Source organism: Elgaria multicarinata, chromosome 21, assembly GCF_023053635.1.
Source record: "Elgaria multicarinata webbii isolate HBS135686 ecotype San Diego chromosome 21, rElgMul1.1.pri, whole genome shotgun sequence".
NCBI lineage: Eukaryota > Metazoa > Chordata > Lepidosauria > Squamata > Anguidae > Elgaria > Elgaria multicarinata.
The window spans coordinates 4,387,006-4,410,739 of record NC_086191.1 but is presented as its reverse complement, the minus strand read 5'-3'; the positions used below and the strand labels follow the sequence as shown (position 1 = coordinate 4,410,739).

At 48.6% G+C, this 23,734-nt stretch overlaps 1 protein-coding gene across 1 annotated transcript in view; it reads right to left on the bottom strand.

Annotated features, from left to right (window-relative positions):
- ADAMTSL4 (ADAMTS like 4) overlaps positions 1–23,734 on the bottom strand; it is a 130,339-nt gene that overhangs the window by 46,197 nt on the left and 60,408 nt on the right. The window contains exons 6-7 of the mRNA XM_063145710.1: positions 12,747–12,916; positions 386–455 (exon numbers count right to left, since the gene is read on the bottom strand). Coding sequence (XP_063001780.1) covers positions 386–455; positions 12,747–12,778 — 102 coding nt within the window. The 5' untranslated portion in view covers positions 12,779–12,916. The remainder of the gene's footprint in view (positions 1–385; positions 456–12,746; positions 12,917–23,734) is intronic.

Here is a 23,734-nt window from a genome sequence, read left to right as displayed (position 1 = left end):
CCAAGCTAAACAATCCCAGCTGTTGTAACCTTCCCTCATAGGGGAGATGCTCCAGCCCCTGGATCATTTGAGTTGCCCTTTTCTGTACTTTTCCAAACTCTTTTATTTAGGCGCAGTGACCATAAGTGTACACAGGCACCATAGATTTGTATCAAGGCAGTGGGATCGCGGCCGTTTTATTTCCAATTCCTTTCCTGATCACGTGGAGTTGGCACACACAGTCTCGTCCTTTCCTTCCACCCCGAATCGAAGACCTCTTCCTCGGGCAGCAAACGCCAGACACAGCCCCAGCGTCCAGTTCTGTGGGTAAACGAATCACCAAGGGCCCCTTTCTGGGTTTCTCCAGCCAACTCCTGAGTAAGCCCATTGTTGCACGGTGACTCACCTTTCCGACGCCTTGGCCGAGGCACGCTGTCATCATAGAGAGAGTCAAGGAGAAGCCAGCCAAGGAAAACCTAGAAAGAAGGGGAAAAACACACACCCAAGAACGTGATTCCATTGGGTCAAGGCTGCTGCTGCTGCGGGCGAGATGAGGAGAAAAAGGGGGCTCACATTGGGTCTCCACCCACGTCGGCCCTCCAAAATAACACATGTCCCCGTTTTTTTAGAAATCGCACGTAGGCAGGAAGAGTCAGCACTGAGCCAGGACGGGTGATGCAGCTGGTACTGCGTCTAACAGCACAGGCCGGCCAGATGCTTCAGCAGCAAAGCATGATGGGAATATCCCTATTGGAGCCCCTCGTCATCAGAGGGGCAAGAGGTACACTTCGGGTTTTAAGTCCCGTGAACCGCCCAAAGAGCTTCGGCAATTCGGCAGTACAGAAATGAAATGAAATGAAATGAAATAAATAAATAAATAAATAAATAAATAAATTCAAGGTGCTTGGGACCACAATACCTGATGGAACACCTTTCCTGACATGAACCTACCCGTACACTATGCTCAACATTTAAGGTCCTCCTCTGGGTGCTTACTCCGAGGGAAGCTCAGAGGATGGCAACAAGGGAGGGGGCCTTTTCTGTGGTGGCCCCTCAATTGTGGAATGATCTCCCCGACGAGGCTCGCCTGGCACCAATATTGATATCTTTTCAGCACCAGGTTAAAACTTTTCTCTTCTCCCAGGCATTCAGCAATATATGTTGAGCTTTACTGATCCTAGATTTGTTTTTAAAGCTGTTTATAGTTGTTTTAAACGTATGTTTCTTTGTACATTGTATGTTTTTGTAGTTTTACATTTTGTGTGTTGTTTATAAGTGCTTTAATCTTACGTAAACCACCCAGTGAGCTTTGGCTATGGGGCGGTATGGAATTGTAAATAATAATAATAATAATAATAATAATAATAATAATAATAAATAGATAGATAGATAGATAGATAAGAGGAGGGTGGACTTCAGATATTCAGGTCAGCCGCTAAATCAGTGGTAAAGAAACTCAAGACCTGGAGCCCTGCCCACAAATTTGTTCAGTGATTTTCCCAGCTTTGGCACCCTTTTCCCCATTTTAAAAAGAAAAAACACCTCCATTAAGGCGTAGTTGATGGCTGAAAGCAAGGAGGAGCTGAGGAGCCTTATGACGAAGGTGAAAGAAGAAAGTGCAAAAGCTGGGTTGCAGTTAAACCTCAAAAAAAAACAAGATTATGCCAACCAGCTTGATTGATAACTGGCAAATAGAGGGAGAAAACGTGGAGGCAGTGACAGACTTTGTAGTTCTGGGCGCAAAGATTACTGCAGATGCTGACTGCAGCCAGGAAATCAGAAGACGTTTACTTCTTGGGAGGAGAGCAATGACAAATCTTGATAAAATAGTTAGGAGCAGAGACACCACACTGACAACAAAGGTCCGCATAGTTAAAGCAATGGTATTCCCCGTAGTAACCTATGGCTGCGAGAGCTGGACCATAAGGAAAGCTGAGCGAAGGAAGAGAGATGCTTTTGAACGGTGGTGTTGGAGGAAAATTCTGAGAGTGCCTTGGACTGCAAGAAGATCAAACCAGTCCATACTCCAGGAAATCAAGCCAGACGGCTCACTTGAGGGAATGGTATTAAAGGCAAAACTGAAGTACTTTGGCCACATAATGAGAAGACAGGATACCCTGGAGAAGAGGCTGATGCTAGGGAAAGTGGAAGGGAAAAGGAAGAGGGGCCGACCAAGGGCAAGATGGATGGATGATATTCTGGAGGGGACGGACTCGACCTTGGGGGAGCTCGGGGTGGCGACGGCCGACAGAAAGCTCTGGCGTGGGCTGGTCCATGAAGTCACGAAGAGTCAGAAGCAAAACAAACCGAGACAAAAGCTTTAAGCTGCAACATGCAATGGTTTGGGGCTCCTCCTCTTTTTCCTTTAGCCACGCCCACCGCCGCAAGGTGGCTTTCGACCCTTGGACTGAAAAAGGTTCGACACCCGGCGCTTGAAGCCCACGCCCGTGTCCAAGCGCGCTGGTCCGTTTCGTTCGACACCTTGCGTGTTCCCGATCCTTCAGTTCCAAAAAACTCCCAAGGGCAGCTTTTCCTTTAAAAGAGAGGTCCGTTCGTTTTTAAAAGAAAACACAGCCCACGTTAAAACTGCCGCACGGCCACGTTTACGGAGCATCCAAAGGGCGGAAAAAACAGATTAACGCTGGGAGAACAGAAATGGATTCTGTAGGGTCCTAATTCCCTCTGGAAAGAACCACTTCTTTTTGATCAGCCTTCCTCAACCTGGGGCGCTCCAGATGTGTTGGACTACAACTCCCAGAATGCCCCAGCCAGGTCTGGGACATTCTGGGAGATGCAGTCCAACACATCTGGAGCGCCCCAGGTTGAGGAAGGCTGTTTTTGACCGTCTTTAACCTGTCTTTTAACACAAAACTTTCGGAGAAATGCAAACGTCACCCCCTCCGGCCTCCTTTCGCACTGACCCTGACACTGGCTTCAGACCATACACAGACAGGCCGGTAAGATAACTGTTTGGAGCTCTTGGTAACTCTTCGAAACAGAAAGATGATGTTTATTTTCTAAAAGGCCAAATTTATGGTTTTCCACAGCCTTCAATTGGAGGGGTTTTCTCCCCCGCGAGAAAGTTTTTGAGGATGAATATTCTATAATGGACGGTTTAACCTGATATGGGTGAGTGATTTTTAGATTGAATTAGAAATGAGTGCTTGGATTTTATAATTATAGAGATATCTAGACTAAATGTGATGATTATACAAATAATATTATCTTATCTCTTTAGCGTTTGTTCCGAGGAAGCTTGAGCAGCGAAAACGGGAAATTTATTGCAAAATCCTGTCAACAACTTACAACGCCGGAAAGAACAAAATATAATAAGAACAAACCTTATTTATAATATATCCGTGAATATATGTTTATGTACTGATGTATTGCCAAATGTGTTTAATATACTAAAGTGTGTTAGTGTGTTTTTCTTGGGCTGTATTATAGACTTGCATAGTCTTATAGTAGGAATATCATTCCAATTATTGGTTTATTGCATTATAGTACAAACACCACTATGGTTTAACAACTATGGGATACATCAGCTTTTTTGTAATTTTTGTATAATAATAAATGGGTTTCTTGTTAATCATCTCATGGTTTGGGTAGTTGTGTGCGTTCAGGCACCTTATATATATTAGTCATTTAAAAACTACTTCCTTCTATTTGTTTGTTTGAATATTTACGAAGCTTACATTTTGCTAAATGTAGACACCCCCCAACTCCAATGCTGCACTCAGGAAGTCTCTCTGCTCCATCCGGTACCCTCCAGATGTTTTGACCTACAATTTTCAGAATTCCAGGCTATGGGCCCAGCTGACTGGGGCTGATGGGAGTTGAAGTCCAAAACATCTGGAGGGACCCATATACTCAAAAGCCCCCCCCCCCGAAAAGGACTCTGTAACCGCGTTCCTCTGGATGCGGTCACAGGACCCTATGAAGATCTTTGCCTTGAACACGCAAAAAACTATGATGCAGCCTTCAATAAAGACATTCCTTCGAGCGGATCTGTTCAAAAAAAGCCCTCTGACAGACGAAAAAGCAGTTCCTGTTAACCAGGAGCCTGGACAATTCTTGCTTTTTTTTAAAAAAAAAAAGGTTCATTATTTTTATGACGAACGGGCATCCATTGTTCGTGGCAGGGGTCTTCTTAGAATGCAGCTAGGCAACAACCTCTGGGTCTGCAAATCCCACACTACCCAAGTATTGGCCATGTTGGCTGGGGCACATGGAAGTTGTAGTCCAGAAGCTGCCAAACCCTGTGCAAGGAGGGTTCTCTTCTCTCACACAGAGGCAGGAATGCATCTGAAGAACGTAAGATGCTATCTTCTAATACCATCTTCAAATGAACAACTTGGGACCAGGATACTTGAAGGTACGCCTTCTCCATAATATCCTTGTCCCATCACCAGCAGCAGGGCCTATACTGTGTTGATTCCCTCCCCGTGGAACGCCGTCCTACACACGACTTTGTTCTCGGCTTTGTTTCCAGACCTCTGATCATCCTAGGGAGGTGGTGGGCTCTCCCACATTAGAGGCCTTCAAGAGGCAGCTGGACAACCATCTGTCAGGGATGCTTTGGGGTGGATTCCTGCATTGAGAGGGGGGGGGTTGGACTCGATGGCCTTAGAGGCCTCTTCCAACTCTACTATTCTATGATTCTATGACCTAGGGAGGTTGTGGGCTCTCCCACACTAGAGGCCTTCAAGAGGCAGCTGGACAACCGTCTGTCAGGGATGCTTTAGGGTGGATTCCTGCATTGAGCAGGGGGTTGGACTGGATGGCCTTAGAGGCCCCTTCCAACTCTACTATTCTATGATTCTATGATCCACCTTTTCAGGCAAACGTTTCCAGACTAATAACTAAATTCCAGCCACCGTTTTATTGATGCTCCCTGTTTTAGTGTCACTTTTTCTGTATTTTTAATATGTGTACACCACTCATATCTTTTGATATGGAGCAGTTTATAAACATAATAATAATAACAACAACAACAACAACGATAATAATAATCTAATAGAACTTATCCCCAAACCCCTAACATCTGATTTTGCCGACTCGATTATGGACTGCGTCTCCAAAATCCCCAGTGAAAACATGTTCGTGCTGCCTGGGAATGATAGGAGTTGTATTCCCCACACATCTGGACTCTCTCTGCCTCATCTCCACTACCACCCCAAAACACGCAATCCATTTTTATGTTTGGCTTTTAACTGGTTGAACTGGCTCCAAATTTATTCATTTTTAGTTAGTTAGTTATTATTGCATTTACATCCCACTTTTTTTCCTACAAGGAACCCATGGCGATGTTCATAATCCTCCTCCTCTCCATGTTATCCTCACAACAACCACCCTATGAGGTAGGTTGGGCTGAGAGTGTGACTGGCCCAAAGTCACCCCGTGGGTTTCCATGGCCGAGTGGGGACTCGAACCCGGATCTCCCGACTCCCAGTCCAACACTCTAACCACTAGGCCACACTGGCTCTGATTTGACCTGAAAGCATGGCTGAGCTCCCGCTGAGAAGAAGCATTCTCTCCTTCCCGGCCAAACGAACGAGGATGCCTCTTCTAATACCGTTTTCAAAGAAGCCCTCTCTCACTCCTCTTCTAAACGCCGCCTGACGTGACACAAGTGTGCAGATCTAAAAAAAGCAAAGTAGGGTGTGTGTGTGTGTGTGTGTGTGTGTGTGTTGGCAGGGGAGAGAGTGTTGTTTAATCCATGTGCTGTTTTATTTTGCCATTCCCCCTGGATTTAGCTGTTCCAGTTTACCCTCAATACATGCACACAGCCTCCGCCCCCTCCCCTGTCCCAACATTTTTGGCAACAGGCCTCTTTTTGCACGGCGACCGGCGGACTGCTCTGTGTACTTCACCAAGGCGACTCATTCGCTCTGGACTTCCCCGTCCTTGCCTGAAAAATAACCTCTCCGTCCTGGACGAAAGGAAGTCACGAGCCAGGACAGGGAGGGGGGAGAAGGGGGGAACGGCATCAGAGCCCGGGGTTTTATGGCCCTGCGCGGCCGCCAAAAAACATTCCCATCAAGCCAAGGATGAGTCAGAAGCTGGCTTTGCAGGGCCCGGAGTGCAGCCAGCGCTATCGCCTTTTGCACCGGGGCGAACACCCACAGGCGCCCTGCACTGGAGGCCAGGCCGCGCCCGTCGAAATCGCCAGCAGAAAGCAGGCATGCCCAAGAAGGAGGAGGCGGTGCATGGAGGCAGGTAGCTGCCGAATCACCTCCCGGGGGGGGGGGAGCGCAGAAGGGCAGAGGGAGATTGCGAGAAAAAAGTCGGGACAGGAATTTGTTCGAAATGCTTTGTCCAGGTTGTCCAGGGTTGGGACAGCAGCCCAGATGACAAAATTTCACAGCTTTACACACATGCATGCACACACACCACCTCTCTGCTCAGTTCTGTGCCCCCATCCCTCACGCTCAGCTATCCACGCACAGAGCGACCAACGTCATTATTTTAACTTCTCGAGCCCGATTCAAGGTGCTGCGTCTAACCTATAAAGCCTTACATGACTCAGGACCACAGTAACTGACGGAACGCCTCTCCTGACATGAACCTATCAGTTCACTCAACTTCTAAGGTCCTCCTCTGGGAGCTACTCCGAGGGAGACTTGGAAGACATCAACAAGGATGAGGGCCTTCTCTGTGGTGGCCTCACAATTCTGGAATGATCTTCCTGAGCAGGCCTGCCTGGCGCCATTATTGCTATCTGGAGCATCTCCCCTATGCGGGAAGGTTACCACAGCTGGGACTGTTTAGCTTGGAAAAAAGGAGGCTGAGGGGAGACAGGATAGAGGTGGACAGAATTAGGCCTGGCGTGGAGAATGTGAACAGGGAGACATTTTTCTCCCTCTCCCATAATACTAGAACCCAACGGGGGTCATTCCCATGAAGCTGATGGGTGGGAGATTCAGGACAGATCAAAGGAAGGACTTCTTCACCCAGTGCCGAGTTAAATTCTGGAATTTGCTACCACAAGATGTGGTTGACGGCCGCCAGTTTGGAGGGCTTTAAAAGGGGGTTGAATAAATTCCCGGAGGAGAAGATTATCAACGGCTACTTGCCCTGATGGCTATGTGTTACCTCCAGTAGCAGAGGCAGTAAGCCTATGTACACCCATTGCTGGGGAACATGGGCAGGAGGATGCTGTTGCTCTCATGTCCTGTGGGCAGCTGGTTGGCTGCTGAGTGAACAAAATCCTGGACTAGATGGACCCTTGATCTGACCCAGCAGGGATCTTGTGTGCCGACGTTTCAAGTTGTTAGCCCTCTGAACATCCCCCAGAAACGGCCTAGGGAGCAAAGCCCTATTTTTAGAAATGTTGACCCGGGTGGCAGATGCCCATGCCGGCCTTCCGAGAAAACTTTGCAGCCGACGTGTCAAAACTGGCACCGAAGTGTCACCAAACATCGCCAGCACACTCAACGAAGAAGCCAGGAGGAAGGGCAAATAAACACTTGGAAAGGAAATTAAAATCCGTGTGCAGGTCTTCTTCTTCTTCTTCTTCTTCTTCTTCTTCTTCTTCTTCTTCTTCTTCTTCTTCTTCTTCTTCTTCTATCCCCACTGCAACAAGTGTTAATACCTGTTGCCCCTCGCTGTGGTGAGAAGGAGGAGGTTTGCTAAACCCATTTCAATTCCCCCGAGCCTTTTCAGAACCGAGATGGATCTCTGTCTCCATCTAAACTGCCGCCCGCATTTCCGGTTCCGGTTCCACCTGTTTATGCAGCCAGGATCCTCCCCAGGGGAACGCCTGGCCTTCCAAAGATGGAGCCCCCAAGGCCGAGGTCTGAAGGACGAGGAAACCGCATCTCCCTGTCAGGAGGGAGGCGGCTGGTAGTCACGAGGGCCGGCTGGCCGCACTGGAGGAAAGCGTTCTCCTGAGAGGGAATTGAAAGCCACCAGCTGAGAGTTGAACTGTGGGTCGTAGGCAGGCAAAGGTTCTAGAAGCTTCCGACAAACCCACACCTCCCAGAGCTGTGGGCGAGCTTTGGAAAGCCACGCCGTCCGCCATTTTGTGCCATGAACCATTTCTGGCAGGCGGCAGTGTTGTCTTCAGCGACAGGGCAGCAGCCTTGGGACACTGGTAGCCTTGCATTTTCCCTGTTCTGAATGTGCAAAATGCCCACCGAAGGGTGACTATGACAAAGGTGATCACTGGTCAGGGGAAGGAAGGTGGGACTAGGGGAAGGCTGCGTGTGGCCCTCTGGAGTTCTCCACCCTGCCCTACAGAGACACTCAGATAGAATCATAGAGTTGGAAGGGGCCTCTAAGGCCATCAAGTCCAACTCCCTGCTCAATGCAGGAATCCACCTTCAAGCATCCCTGACAGATGGCTGTCCAGCTGCCTCTTGAAGGCCTCTAGTGTGGGAGAGCCCACGACCTCCCTAGGTCTTGGTTTCCATTGTCGTACCGCTCTAACCGTCCAGAAGTTTTTCCTGATGTTCAGCCGAAATCTGGCTTCCTGTCACTTCAGCCCATGATTCCGTGTCCTGCACTCTGGGAGGATCGAGAAGAGATCCTGGCCGTCCCAGAAAACGACTCCCAGAAAAACCGGGGTGCCCGCCCCCCCCCTCCTGCACAGTCCTTATGGTTTCCTTGGGGAGCCCCCCATCCTCACACAGACCGCTTTTGCCTAAACAAAACCCCCACAGTGCTCTGGCGAGGCGTCTGTTTTCGTGTGACTCGCCCACCTGTAGTGCTTGTGGCCTTCCACCGTTGGCGACCGGTGACCCCGTTTTGTTTGCGGCTAAGATTCCAGGCTTGTTTGTTTGTTTAATGGCTTCACAACCATTAAGAGACATCCGGGCGACAAATCAAAATGAGAATGGAGCTGCAGCAGTAGCCCGGCGCAGTTCCCTCCTCTCCTCTGCTACTGAAGCCCTGCGGGGAACGTTGTTACCTGAATGCTCCAGACACACAGGAAATTGACGACATTCCAGGCTGCACCTGGTCAGCCTCTGTTTTGGGAAGCAGGAGAGGATTTCTTTTTGATCCGACCAAATAACCTTTTCTTTTTCTAATGCTTAGAAGACGAGGAATTTTTCCATCCCGATACGAAAGCCTCAAACGTGGTCACGGGAGGGCAGGAGAGAGCGTGGAAGTACAGGGGAGACATGAGAGCACTCTTCAAACACTTAAGAGGTTGTCACACAGAGGAGGGCCAGGATCTCTTCTCGATCCTCCCAGAGTGCAGGACACGGAATAACGGGCTCAAGTGAAAGGAAGCCAGATTCCGGCTGGACAGCAGGAAAAACTTCCTGACTGTTAGAGCAGTACGACAATGGAATCAGTGACTTAGGGCGGTGGTGGGCTCTCCCACCCCAGGGGCAGCTGGACAACCCTCTGTCAGGGATGCTTTAGGGTGGGTTCCTGCATTGAGCAGGGGGTTGGACTCCATGGCCTTGTAGGCCGCTTCCAACTCTGCTATTCTATGATTCTAGGGCAAGTTTCTGGTCCTCATGATGACAAAACCTTGGGAGGCACGAGTGTAGTTCCTGATCCAACGTCCCTAACAGAAGGTGCAAAGAGCTGGGGTTTAGGGGTAGCGTTCATGAACACAAGAAGGGGAAATAATGACCTTATTCCCGATTTATGGAAAAGAGCAACGTTTTAGGAAGCGTGCTCAGGACTGACTCCACGGCCTGATGCAGACCCAATGCTTAACCACAGTGAAGCGTTATTTCTGAACTTTTGAATAGGGAAGTCAGAGGAATCTGGTTTGGGGATGGAGCTTCATGAGTTTTTTACCAGCTTGGTCCCCTGGATGCGAACTTGCAAATCCCTGAACTGGCTCAATTTGGCGCACACCGACTCGGGAAGGTTTGCCTCCCCCCCACCCCGCTTTTTTGTATAAGCAGATCTAAATTTGCGCAAATTCACGGCTGGGAACATTTGCGGAAATTGGGCATTGTGCAAAATCACGGCCTTAAATGGTGAGATTTGCACAAAACTGCAAGCGTAGGGTGACCCTATGAAAAGGAGGACCGGGCTCCTGTATCTTTAACAGTTGCATAGAAAAGTGAATTTCAGCAGATGTCATTTGTATATATGGAGAACCTGGTGAAATTCCCTCTTCATCACAGCAGTTAAAGCTGCAGGTGCCCTGCCCTCTTTTAAATCTGGTCACTCTAGTATAGCTCCTGCACTTTAACTGTTGTGATGAAGAGGGAATTTCACCAGGTTCTCCATATATACAAATGACACCTGCTGAAATCCCCTTTTCTATGTAACTGTTAAAGATACAGGAGCCTTTCTGCAGATGTCATTTGTATATATAGAAAACCTGGTGAAATTCCCTCTTCATCACAGCAGTTAAAGCTGCAGGTGCCCTGCCCTCTTTTAAATCTGGTCACTAGAGTATAGCTCCCGCAGCTTTAACTGTTGTGACGAAGAGGGAATTTCACCAGGTTCTCCATATATACAAATGACACCTGCTGAAATCCCCTTTTTCTATGTAACTGTTAAAGATACAGGAGCCCCGTCCTCCTTTTCATAGGGTCGCCCTATGCAAGCATCAATGGTCCTTCACGCCAGCAGCTTTACGCAAATTGCATTATTCATGGGCACGGTTTTGTGCACATTGCAATTTCTGTAAATATTCCCAGCTGCAAATTTGCACAAATCGCAGCTCGTACAAACACACATACACACACACAAGACACAAGCTCTCACTGGACGCCCGTGGACCGTCTGGCGGCTTCCTCTGCATGCACGCCGTGTTCGGGCAACTGCCAGGAATCCAGCGAGCAGAGCACGAACAGAAGTCAGCGGAGTTCACCAATCCCAGAAGGGGTACTGAAACCCCGACCTGCCCGGAGTCCCAGTCCAGTCATGCGGGGTGTGTGGAGGGCCAAAACACCAGCACATTTGCGCTTAAAGCTCTCACTGCCAATAACTAAACCTTCGGAGACACATTTCAGGATTTGAGAATGGGGAAAAAACTCCACGCACTGGCAAAGGACCACACAATTGGTTGTTCCGGGAACGCGGGCGGAGCCAGGGGGATGACACGCGGCCTTCTGAGGAACGCCGTATGGCCAGATTTGCCCACCCGGACATCCTTGAATTAGAAGTTATTCTTCTTTGATAACTTGGGCCTGGCTTCAATTCCGATCTATTGATTATAGGACCGTATCTCCTCCACGGGACTATTTCCTTGTGCTTCTAGGCCTTTTACTATGAGTCATCTGTTGGCAGCTAAGAGAGCACGGGATAATGATTGGGAAAAGGCCCAAACTCCAGCAATTGAAGGATGCAACATAAAAACCTTGGAAACTTGAGGAATTGGACAAGCTAACGGAACCTTCCCCAATCTGTGCCCCTCAGATGTGTGGTTTTACGCCTCGATTCATCCCCTGTTAACAAGGCCATTGGCCATGTTGGTTAGGGGACGATGGGAAACGTAGACAAATACATCTGGACAACGTCAGGTTGAGGAAAGCGGAGTTAAAAGCGCAGAGGAGAAGGATGGGATGCAGCCCTCCGTCTGAACTCTGAGAAAAACAAATTTCATTTATTGTACACGAAGCTGCTTTTGAAAAGCATGATGCCAAAGGAAAAATAAACGTTGCCGCATTGTAAGCTTCTCGGGGCAGAGACCCACGGTCTCGTTCTTTGAAAAACGTACGTGGATGACGCTATGTAAAGAAATGATCATGGCTGAATACAACAGATATTGAAAAGAATGAAAAAGACAGAGAGAGAGAGAGAGAGACATACACCCTCACCACTAGACTACTGTAACGTGCTCCATATGGGGCTACCGTGTGTGGTTCGGAAGCTGCAGCTAACACAGAATGCTCACAGGGACACCTAGCTCTGCTCATATAAAAACACTGTTAAAAGAACCGCACTGGATTCCTGTTAGCTACTGAGTCACGTACAAGGTTATGCTATTATCCTATAAAGCCCAAAACAACTTGGGACCAGCGTAGCTAGCAGACCGCCTTTCCTTATATACACTCTGACGACAGTTACGATCTTCAGAGGAGGTCCTACTGGCCACGAAGAACCTCAATGGCGGGGCCTTCTCTGTAGCGGCACCCAGCCTCCGGAAAACCCTCCCTCGTGCGGTTCGGGAGGCGGAAAACATAACATCTTTTAAACGCCTCCTGAAAACATACCTTTTCACATAGGCTTTCCCTGGACTGTGATTGATTGATTGCATTTCCGTACCGCCCAATAGCCGAAGCTCTCTGGGTGGTTCACAAAAGTTAAAACCATCAGACATGAATCAAAGTATACAAAGAACAGTATAAAACAAACAACAGTATAAAAAACACAAGAATATATATATAAAAGCACAACCAGGGAAAAACCGAGTAGCGATGGACAGATTTATACAGGTTTAAAATACAGATTTAAAATGCAGATTTAAAACAGTAAGGTTAGAAGGCTATGATGATAAACTGTTAAAATACTGGGAGAATAGGAAGGCCTCCACCTGGCGTTGAAGAGAATATCGTGGGTGCCAGGCGAACCTCTCTAGGGAGCTCATTCGACAGCCGGGGTGCCACAGCAGAGAAGGCCCTGCTCCTGGTAGTATGGCTTGTGGGGAGAGGCTCTTGGCAGAGCGATTCTTTTTCGTTCCTGCTGCCTGGAGTAACGGCGTGCTGTTGGTGATGGCAGCAGCGGAACAGCTGGAGAATTGTTCCCACTGCATCTGGATCTCTACTCAATGGTCCTGTCATTTAGGGTGTACCTGGCACACCCCTTGTGCACGCCTATGAACAAATCCCAATGAAGGACAGCCTTACCTGCCAATCCACCTTCGACTTGACGTCTCCATCGTCTTCCAAACCGTGCCTTGCCCTTGGAAAAACGGAACCGCCCGGGGCAGCTTCAGCGTCCGCTCCGCTTCTCCATCTTGGCCGCAAACCCCTTCTCTCCCTGGGGAGACCCCCCCGTTTAACGGCCTTTCCAGCACCTTAAAGGAACATTTTAAAGAAAAGTCAACATCAGCATAAAAGTCAACACCCGAAACAACGGAAAGCCTGTATCCCCACCCCATCCACCCCGCCCGGCCCCCTTTAAATATTTGCTTACAGAAGTGGGCTTGTAAGAGGAACGGGGCGATACTGGGGAACGGGGGGGGGCGCTTCTCTATTAAAACCTTTGAAGACTTTCTGAACTTCTAACCCCCCTCCCTGACCTTTCGAAAGGAATAAGAGGAAAAGCAAAGTCGACTTCGCTTATCTGGACCTGGTGACGCATAATTAGCCATTTGTTACTTAAAGGGAAGGGGGCCGGGGGGGAGAAACAGGAAAGTGAATTAGGAAATTGGCTCATAAAACGAGCGGCGGTTCCTTCCTTCATTTTGCCAGCTAAATTTCGCCTCCGTGCCCCACGGCTCAGATCTGCTTGGGGAACCCTTCCCGAGACCCAGATAAGCCCATCTGGGCGTGCCCGGGTCGAATTATCCTATGAGCACGATTTGCAAGTATAAATACAGAATACAAAACAAGGCAGAGCAGTTCAGGTTTTTTTCTTTTTAAAAAAGTTTCTAGCCCTCAAAAACCACAACAGAGTTCCAGGATGAACTCTGGTGCCAACCATTCAGTCCTGAATTAATTTTAAAGGTTTTCTATTATATCGTTATTTGTTCTTTTATTGAAAGCTGGCGTAGCAGCTGAAAGACTGGACGGGATCTAGGAGAGGGCGAATTCGAATCTCATCATGGCCCTAGACCAGCTAGGAACGGCCTCAGGCAAGGCACTGTCTTCCTCTCCTAGCTGCAAGTTACCTGAAGGAACGCCTCCTCCCATATGTACCTGCCCGGACCCATAGTTCATCCTCAGGTGTCCTTCTCCGTGAGCCCCTGCCAAAGGAAGTGAGGCAGGTGGCTACCAGGAGCAGGGCCTTCTCTGCTGTGGCACCCCCAGCTGCGGAAAGAGTTCCTTAGAGAGGTTTGCCTGGCACCTACGTTATACTCTCTCGACGCCAGGTGAAGCCCTTTTTATTTTCCCAGTATTTAAACATTTTATCCGTCTTTTAACTATCCTGTTTCACATCCATATTTTAAATCTGCATTTTAAATCTCTTCATGGCTGCTTGACCTTACATCTGGCTGTACTTGTATATTGTATTTTTAGCTTGTGTTTTTATACGGCGGTTGGAGTTTTATATTTTAAACTGCATTTCACGGTCTTTAATTCTCGTGAACTGCCCAGAGAGCTTTGGCTATTGGGCAGTGTAGAAACGCAATAAAGAAATAAATGTACAGGTGACGATACCGGCCTGCCCCGCAGGACTGTTGTGGAGAGAAGTGAGTTAAATGACCCCGAGGCATTTCCAACCCACTAATCGTCTCTTCCTCTGCACTGTTCCTTGCAGCCTGCATTTTTGATGTGGTTTTCCATTTTCAATTATAGTGCGGGCAGTTTTTTATTTTTGCAGTGTTTATTGGAAGTGGCCTTGGGCGCGTTTGCGCACAAGGGAAGCAAGACCCAGATTCAACAGACCATCAGATCGATTCCCCGATCCTTTGATTCAAGGGGACTTTCGACACCTGGAACTTTAGGCTGGGTCATACTTTCCAAGTGCAGCACTGCTTACAGTCGGCCAAATCCAACCTCTCTCATAAGAACATCAGAAGTGCCCTGATGCTGGATCAGACCAAGGGTCCATCTAGTCCAGCACTCGGTTCACACAGTAGCCAACCAGCCATTGGCCAGGGATGAACAAGCAGGACATGGTGCAACAGCACCCTCCCACCCATGTTCCCCAGCAACTGGTGCACACAGGCTTATTGCCTCGAATACTGGAGATAGCACACAACCATCAGGGCTAGTAGCCATGGATAGCCTTTGCCTCCAGGAATTTATCCAACCCCCTTTTCAAGCCATCCAAATTGGTGGCCATCACCACATCCTGTGGTGGTGAGTTCCAGAACTTAACTATGTGCTGTGTGAAGAAGTCCTGGATCTCCCACCAATCAGTTTCATGGGATGACCCCTTTGTGTTCCAGTATTTTGAGAGAGGAAGAAAAAGGTCTCCCTGTCCACATTCTCCACACCAGGCATCATTTTGTACACCTCTGTCATGTCTCCCCTTAGCCTCCTTTTTTCCAAGCTAAACAATCCCAGTTGATGCAACCTTCCCTCGTAGGGGAGATGCTCCAGACCCTTCATCGTTTTAGTTGCTCTTTTCTGCACTTTCCCCAGCTCTATAATATCCTTTTTTAGGTGTGGTGACCAGAACTGTAGACAGCATTCCAAGTGTGGTCGCACCACAGATTTGTATAAAGGCAGTACGATACCGGCAGTTTTATTCTCAATTCCTTTTCTTATAGTGCCTGACATGGAGTTTGCCTTCTTTACAGCGGCCGCACACTGGGCAGACGTTTTCATGAATCTGTCCACCACAATCCCAAGAATTCTTTCTTGTTTGGTCACCACCAGCTCAGATCCCGTTAGATTATACTTGAAGTTGGGGTTTTTTTGCCCCAACGTGCATCACCTTACACTTGCTTCCATTGAACCGCAACTGCCATTTGGACGCTCTCCCTCCCAGCTTGGAGAGATCCCTTTGGAGCTCTTCACAACCCCTTTGCGTTTTAACAACCTTAAATAATTTGGTGTCGTCGTTTAACAAGAACTCAAACGGGACTTCAAAAACACCCCGCTATACTCTGGAAGCAACCCAAACCGATGGGGGCAGGATGGATAGACGGCATGGGAGAGTCCCTGCACAGTCCTGCCATCGGGCAAAGGGGATCGGTGGGCGGGAAGGGAACATCCTTCCCTAAACGGGTGTTCTCCAGATACGTTGGACTACAACTCCCATAATCCACAGGCAGCATGGATCGTGTCGGGTTACAACTCCTACCCTTCTCAGCCAGCACTCTCGCCGGCCGTAAGAACAGTTTACCAAATCAAAACACTAGTCCATATCGCCCTATAGCGTCAACACGGACTGGCAGCAGCGGCTCTCCGGAGATTCAGGCAGGAGTTTCTTCAGCCCTGCCTGGAGATGCTGCCAAGGGTCAAACTGGGGATCTTCTGGAGGCAAAGCAAGGGCACTACCACGGAGTTAAGGCCCTTTCCTCTAAAAATAAAGGCTCTAGTCTTCATGGTTCTGAAGAAAGGCGGATTGAAATAGGAACACGGGAAACTGACTTCTACCGAGTCAGACCCTTGGTCCATCTAGCCCAATAATGTCAACACTGACCACCAGCAGCAGCTCTCCAGGGTTTCAGGCAGGGAGTTCACCTGCCCTACTTGGAGAAACGGATTGAACCTTGGGCTTTCTGCACGCGAAGAAAGGCTCTCCATCACAGAGCTACGGCCCCTACCTATGCTGGCTAGAGAGGAAGGAAAGCAAGCCAGGATGGGGAAGGACGGATAGCAGGAATTTCGAGGCCTTTCCAATCGGTATGATCACCCAAAAGGTTGCTCTGTCACGAGCGTGCCAGGCGCTGTCCAAAAAGCAGCCTGGACTTTGTCCAAGGGCTTCCAGCCCATCTATCTCCCATGTCACAAGGTCGTACCCACCCCAAATCACAGGAAAACGCCGAGAGACAGAGTGGGTTAGCCGTTACAAAGGGAAGCTTGGAAGATGGCAACAAGGGAGAGAGCCTTCTCTACGGTGGCCCCCCAATTGCGGAACGATCTCCCCGACGAAGCCTGCCTGGCGCCGACATTGTTATCTCAGCAATGCTACAAACGAGAAAGATCTTGGAATTGTTGTAGATCGCAACCTGAATATGAGCCAACAGTGCGATATGGCTGCAAGGAAGGCAAATGCTATTTGGGGCTGCATTAATAGAAGTATAGCTTCCAAATCGCGTGAGGTACTGGTTCCTCTCTATTCGGCCCTGGCTCTACAACTCAAGAAGGACGCAGACAAGCTGGAGCGTGTTCAGAGGAGGGCAACCAGGATGATCAGGGGTCTGGAAACAAAGCCCTATGAAGAGAGACTGAAAGAACTGGGCATGTTTAGCCTGGAGAAGAGAAGATGGAGGGGAGACATGAGAGCACTCTTCAAAGACTTAAAAGGTTGTCACACAGAGGAGGGCCAGGATCTCTTCTCGATCCTCCCAGAGTGCAGGACATGGAATAACAGGCTCAAGTTAAAGGAAGCCAGATTCCAGCTGGACATCAGGAAAAACATCCTGACTGTTAGAGCAGTACGACAATGGAACCAACTACCTAGGGAGGTTGTGGGCTCTCCCACACTAGAGGCATTCAAGATGAAGATGGACAACCATCTGTCAGGAATGCTTTAGGGTGGATTCCTGCATTGAGCAGGGGGTTGGACTCGATGGCCTTGTAGGTCCCTTCCAACTCTGCTATTCTATCATTCTATGATATGATTCTTTTCAGTGCCAGATCAAGACTCCTCTTTTCTCCCAGGCTTTTAACAGCAAATGTTGAGTTTTAACTGACTCCAGAACTGTCTTTGGCATGGCTGAGAGATTTAAAATGGTTTTAAATGCTAGCTGTTTTTATGTTTTTTAAAATTTTGTATATTGATTTTTCATGTTCAGCCTTTTAATCTTTGTAAGCCACCCAGAGAGCTTTGGGGCGGTATATAAATTATTATTACTACTGTATTTCTTCGATTCTAAGACGCACTTTTCCCCCATATAAACATCTCTAAAAACGGGGTGTGTCTTAGAATCGCAGGTGCGTTTATTATTTCTTAGAATCAAAGCTTTTTTTCTGTTGGTGGTACTGAAATTAGTGTGCATCTTACAATCGATGGCGTCTTAAAATCGAAGAAATACATTATTATTATTATTATTATTATTATTATTATTATTTGTATCCCGCCTTTTGCCCAACACTGGGCCTTATTATTATTTATATTATTTAAATGTAAATAATAATAATAATAATAATAATAATAATAATAATAATAATAATGCGTGTTGGGACCAGGGTTCTAGTCGCCATTTGGCCCTGAGGTCACTGGGTGACTCTGGGCAAGTCACAGAATCTCTCCCTAACCTACCTCACAAGGTTGTTGTGAGGATAAAGTGGAGAGGCGGAGGATTATGTATACCACCGTGCGCTTCTTGGAAGATGAAAAAAGGCAGGCCGTCAATGTAATAATAATAACAACAACAAATATCCCATTTGCTGATCGACGTAGTCCCCAGGCCATACTGCAGGGGCAGGAAACATGGAATACAACTCCTATCATCCCTGACTGCTGGATGTGCAGTTTCCTACCCCGTGAGACCTGGGGGGTGGGGGTGGGGGCAGAGACCTTTCAAACCTCATACAGCACGATACGCACAGCGACACTATATAAATCAGCCTTCCTCAACCTGGGGCGCTCCAGATGTGTTGTACTGCACCTCCCAGAATGCCCCAGCTGGGGCATTCTGGGAGTTGCAGTCCAACACATCTGGAGCGCCCCAGGTTGAGGAAGGCTGATATAAATCAACAGCCAGAGTGAAAACTGACAGCTATGGGGTGATGTCCCCCAGTCTCAAACAATACAAAGTCTGTCCCCCCCTCTCATTTCTGTTCCTGCTCATCGTCCTGCAAGCAACACCCAAGTTGTATAAAGACGGCTCAATCACACGCATGGACCGGTCCTGCCGCTGCGGTTGCCATGGCGAACAAAAAGAAACCAGAGACATCTTCCGGCTTGCCTAGGGGTCACCATGGATTCTCACAAGGATTCTCACCTCGGCAATGTTCGGGCCTCACTCCCTTTGTCTGCCTGGCCCTGTTTTAATCCAGCCCTGGGTATTTTTATCCCGCTGGGAAACCGTCCACATCTTTCTTATGTGGCCCCGTATCAGATGGCCAGTCCAAATATACCCTCGTTTATCTTTCCAAATCAGCCGGAGGGACCAGGCGGTTGCTTTAGAAATAGCATCTTTGGCTCCGAGTCGTGTGGGAAAGGTCTCGCCGCTTTGTCAGATCCAAACATGGCTGAAAGGTCAACACGCCCAAGAGAGCGGATCCATGCTTCCCTCACCACAACTCCGGGCAGATTGAGCTACACAAGTCGCGATGGCCTGAAGGAAACAAAGTGTGTCGTCTGCTGAGCTACACAAGTCGTGACCGCCAGAAGAAAAAAGTGTGTCATGTGCTGAGCTGCGCAAGTCACGACCGCCAGAAGAAAAAAGTGTGTCGTCTGCTGAGCTACACAAGTCACGACCGCCAGAAGAAAAAAATGTGCCGTCTGCTGAGCTACACAAGTCACGACCGCCAGAAGAAAAAATTGTGTCGTCTGCTGACCTACACAAGTCACGACCGGCAGAAGAAAAAAGTGTGTCATGGGCTGAGCTGTGCAAGTCACGACCACCAGAAGAAAAAAGTGTGTCGTCTGCTGAGCTACACAAGTCACGACTGCAAGAAGGAAAAATTGTGCCGTCTGCTGAGCTACACAAGTCACAATCACCAGAAGAAAAAAGGGTGTCATCTGCTGAGCTGCATTTGAAAACAAAGTAAGTTTAAGAAAACTGCTGAGCTGCACAAGTCACGACCACCAGAAGAAAAAGTGTGTCTGCTGAGCGACACAAATCACGACCACCAGAAGAAAAAAAGGGTGTCATCTACTGAGCTACACAAGTCAAGTCTGCCAATAGAAATAGAAAAAAGTGTCTGCTGAACCTAGGCCACCAAGTCAGGTTCTACATTAAAGTCAAGCGAACACATTTATTTTCAGGGATATATACAACTCCTTGAGAGATCTCTTGTCACAGGCTTTCAACAGGCCAGTTTTCCCCCCTAAGTGAGGCTTTTATCATGGAATCACCCTGCCGCATTCACAGAATTCTGTGTTCCAGATGATGGCATCTTCCATTTGTAACCCACCCCATATTTTCTCACTGTTTCTTTACACACACACCTGTTAAGGAAGAAAAGGTGAAATAGATGCACAATGTCTTTTCATAAGTATTTCTTTATTTATTATTTATTAATTACATTTCTATACCGCCCAATAGCCGGAGCTCTCTGGGCGGTTCACAAGATCCCTCCATCTGGAAGTGCTCCACGTCCGGTTGACTGCAACGTTTCCAGTTTCAAACTCCCACATGACTTGCACCAATATCCCACTGCTGACACCATGTGTCGTACATGGAAATACATCATGCAAGACACTTCAGCGCATCGGGCCCAGCCCAGGAGCAGCAGACTCAAAGACGCAGGTTCTCCAACACAGGGTCTCTGCTGTATATTCCCAGAATTGGGGACTTCATAGGAGCTCAAAACACAACATGCAAGATCAAAAGCCGATGTTCCCTGCATTTATATGAGGTTTGGCCAATAAAAGAAGTGCATACTGCCTGCCAATCGCAAAGGCTGACATTGGCAGACCAGGCAAGCGAGTCAAGGGACGGCAATCGATTCACACCGAGCCAGAGTTAGTTGCTACTAATTTAATTCCCACCGATTTCAATGAGTCTACTCTAAGGATGACAAAGTCTGGATCTGACCCCAGGCTTCTAACCAATTTTGCTCACAACAGAGGGATTATCACTGGGTTACACCCTCTGGTGCAACTCGAACCCACAGCCTCTGAATAGCTCAACAAGTCTGTGTGGCAATCGTGGGACACATGACAACTTCACATTGGAGCGGGCTTCTTTAATGAACTGGATTAACAGGTTATATCACAGGACTGGAAAATGGCCACTTTCTGGTTCTCCTGATGAGTAAGGGCCGGTCAAATACAGATGCTCCCCAGAAGTTGGGTCTCTCTCTCTCTCTCTCTCTCTCTCTCTGGGTCTCTCATTTCCTCTGCTTTCCTTTTAAACCACGTGGCTAACATGCAATGAGGACTAGTAACTTGACTGAACTCCAGTTAAACAAGGCCTTTCATGCAGAAGACCAACTTCTAACCCCAGTTATGGTCTAAAGCCAAAATACTCTTGCTCGGGGCGGGGGCATTTTTCTGCTTACACGAAAGGAGATTAGCTTCTGGGACAAGTCGCCTGCAACCTTGAAGACATGATAATGTTTCCCTCTCCGAGATAATCCCATCAGGGGTTGAGAAGGCGAGGATGACAGCTTGGCAGGAGACGACAGGGAAAGTGAAGGTCCGTGGGTAACTTGGACGGAATTGTATGCAAACAACCCGTGCGCCGAAGCCTGGACGAAGGTATCGCGTTCGCCGCTCCTGCCACGAACTCCAGGCACGTAGGTGAGCCGGTTCTAAGCCTCTCCCTGCTCGTGGCCTTTTTACAGTTTGCAAGCCCTGGAATTCTGCAGCTTTATAGCGCAATGCCATATTGTGGCATCGTTTATACTGCTTTTCCTAGCCGCAGGGAGTCGACGCAGGTGCTGCCATTTTTCGAAATCCCAACTGATCCCCTTAGGTTTCTTGGGATCCTTGGCTCAGCAATACTACAAACGAGAAGGATCTTGGAATTGTTGTAGGTCACAAGCTGAATAGGAGCCCACAGTGCGATATGGCTGCAAGAAAGGCAAATGCTATCTTGGGCAGCATTAATAGAAGTAGAGCTTCCAAATCACGTGAGGTCCTGGTTCCTCTCTATTCGGCCCTGGTTAGGCCTCATCGAGAGTATTGCGTCCAGTTCTGGGCTCCACAATTCAAGAAGGACGCAGACAAGCTGGAGCGTGTTCAGAGGAGGGCAACCAGGAGGATCAGGGGTCTGGAAACAAAGCCCTATGAAGAGAGACTGAAAGAACTGGGCATGTTTAGCTTGGAGAAGAGAAGATGGAGGGGAGACATGAGAGCACTCTTCAAAGACTTAAAAGGTTGTCACACAGAGGAGGGCCAGGATCTCTTCTCGATCCTCCCAGAGTGCAGGACACGGAATAACGGGCTCAAGTGAAAGGAAGCCAGATTCCAGCTGGACGTCAGGAAAAACTTCCTGACTATTAGAGCAGTACGACAGTGGAACCATTTACCTAGGGAGGTATGCTTTAGGGCAGCGGTCCCCAACCTTTTTGGCACCAGGGACCAGTTTCGTGGAAGACAATTTTTCTACGGACTGGGGCAGGGGTTGAGGGGATGGTTTTGGGAAGCCACGCCCACCCACGCCACCCCAGCATCCTGGCTTTGCTTCAGCTGGGCAGGTGAGATGGTGCCCTGTGCCCAGGTACACTGGGGTGTGGGTGGGTGTGGGTGGGTAAAAGCAGCTCACCTGCGCGGCCCAGTTCCTAACAGGCCACGGACTGGTACCGGTCCGTGGCCCGGTGGTTGGGGACCCCTGCTTTGGGGTGGATTCCTGCATTGAGCAGGGGGTTGGACTCAATGGCCTTCTAGGCCCCTTCCAACTCTACTATTCTATGATTCTAATTTCACTGCCAGCCTGCTGTATGAGTTTACCGTTGCAGCCTTGAGGACTAGACGCTTGATTTTTAAAAACAAAAGAACAAATTCCTGAGCGCGCTCCTCCTTCTCTGCCTCCCGCCTCCCCACTTGACGTATGAAACAGTCTTTCTTTAGATCACTGGGTCGTAATAAACATAACTTAAGAACTGGCAAGCTTACACTAGGAATAAAAAAAAGGAGAGGGGTGGATATATTTCTTAGATTTTCCCCGGCATGCCAAATTTGCTCTAAGATTGGGATCTGGGATTATTTGGGAGAGGAGAATCTCCAAGAACTCTCTCCGGGGAGGGGAAACGGCGGAGGAAAACGTCCCTGCGGAGTTGAGCATCCCGCGAAAGCAACAGATGCATCCTCATCCCAAAACCACGAGACGAATCGCAGATCAGGTTAGACACGGCCAGCGGGTCCAAGAAACCGCTTTTAAGAAGAACAATGAATAGAACAGAGAGGGGCTGCCAAGACAGCTGAAGCTGGGATGGGATTTGTGTATTTTTTAATTTTATTTTGAAGGAGGCAGAAGCAGGGAACATTGTGTCTGAGCTGCGATCTGGCCTCGGCGCTCCTTTTGCAAAACGGTTTTTTTGGAGATGGGGAACAGCTTAGCGTCTCAGGAGCAAGCAAGACGAACCCACCTGAAAGGGGAAGATTTCTGAAGGTGGTCTAATAAAGGTGGGTCTGGAAGCAACCTTCTTGTGAATACGCACAATCAATGCTGGTTGTTACGGCCAACAGCTAAACCAATATTAAAAAGTAAAGCCCTGTCTCCCGTCCCCGCCCCCCAAAATGTCACAAACTAAATTAGGGGGGCGATTGCAGCAGGCAAATATTTTTCCACCCCAAGGATCTAAGGCATCCATCAGGAAAAGGCGGCATCCTAGGGGACCCAGGGCTCACAGGGAGGCCACACCACGACTTTTTGATGAGCACGGACGCTGGCGTCACGCCACCACCACCACCCCCCCACAGACGTCCCTGTTCCCTCTGAACTGAGCAGCGATCTTCACAGTAGCTGGGAGCAAACGGGTTTTCCAAAAACAATATAGCGTGCCCTGCTGTCGAGCAACAGAATGAAAAACATCCGAAGAGCCCTGCTGGATCTGACCGAGGGTCTATTTAGTCCAGCGTTCTGTTCACACAGTGGCCAACTAGCTGTCGACCAGGAACCCACAAGCAGGACACGGGTGCAACAGCACCCTCCCGCCCATGTTCCCCAGCAACTGGTGCATACAGGCTTATTGCCTCAGATACTGGAGGTAGCACATGGCCATCAGGGCTAGTAGCCATTGGTAAGCTTCTCCAGGAATTTGTCCAAACCCCCTTTTAAAGCCATCCAAATTGGTGGCCATCACTACACCTTGTGGCAGTGAGTTCCATAATTTAACTCTGCGCTGTGTGAAGAAGTCCTTCCTTTTATTTGTCCTGGATCTCCCACCCATCAGCTTCATGGGATGACCCATTTGGGTTCTAGCACAGCTGCCTT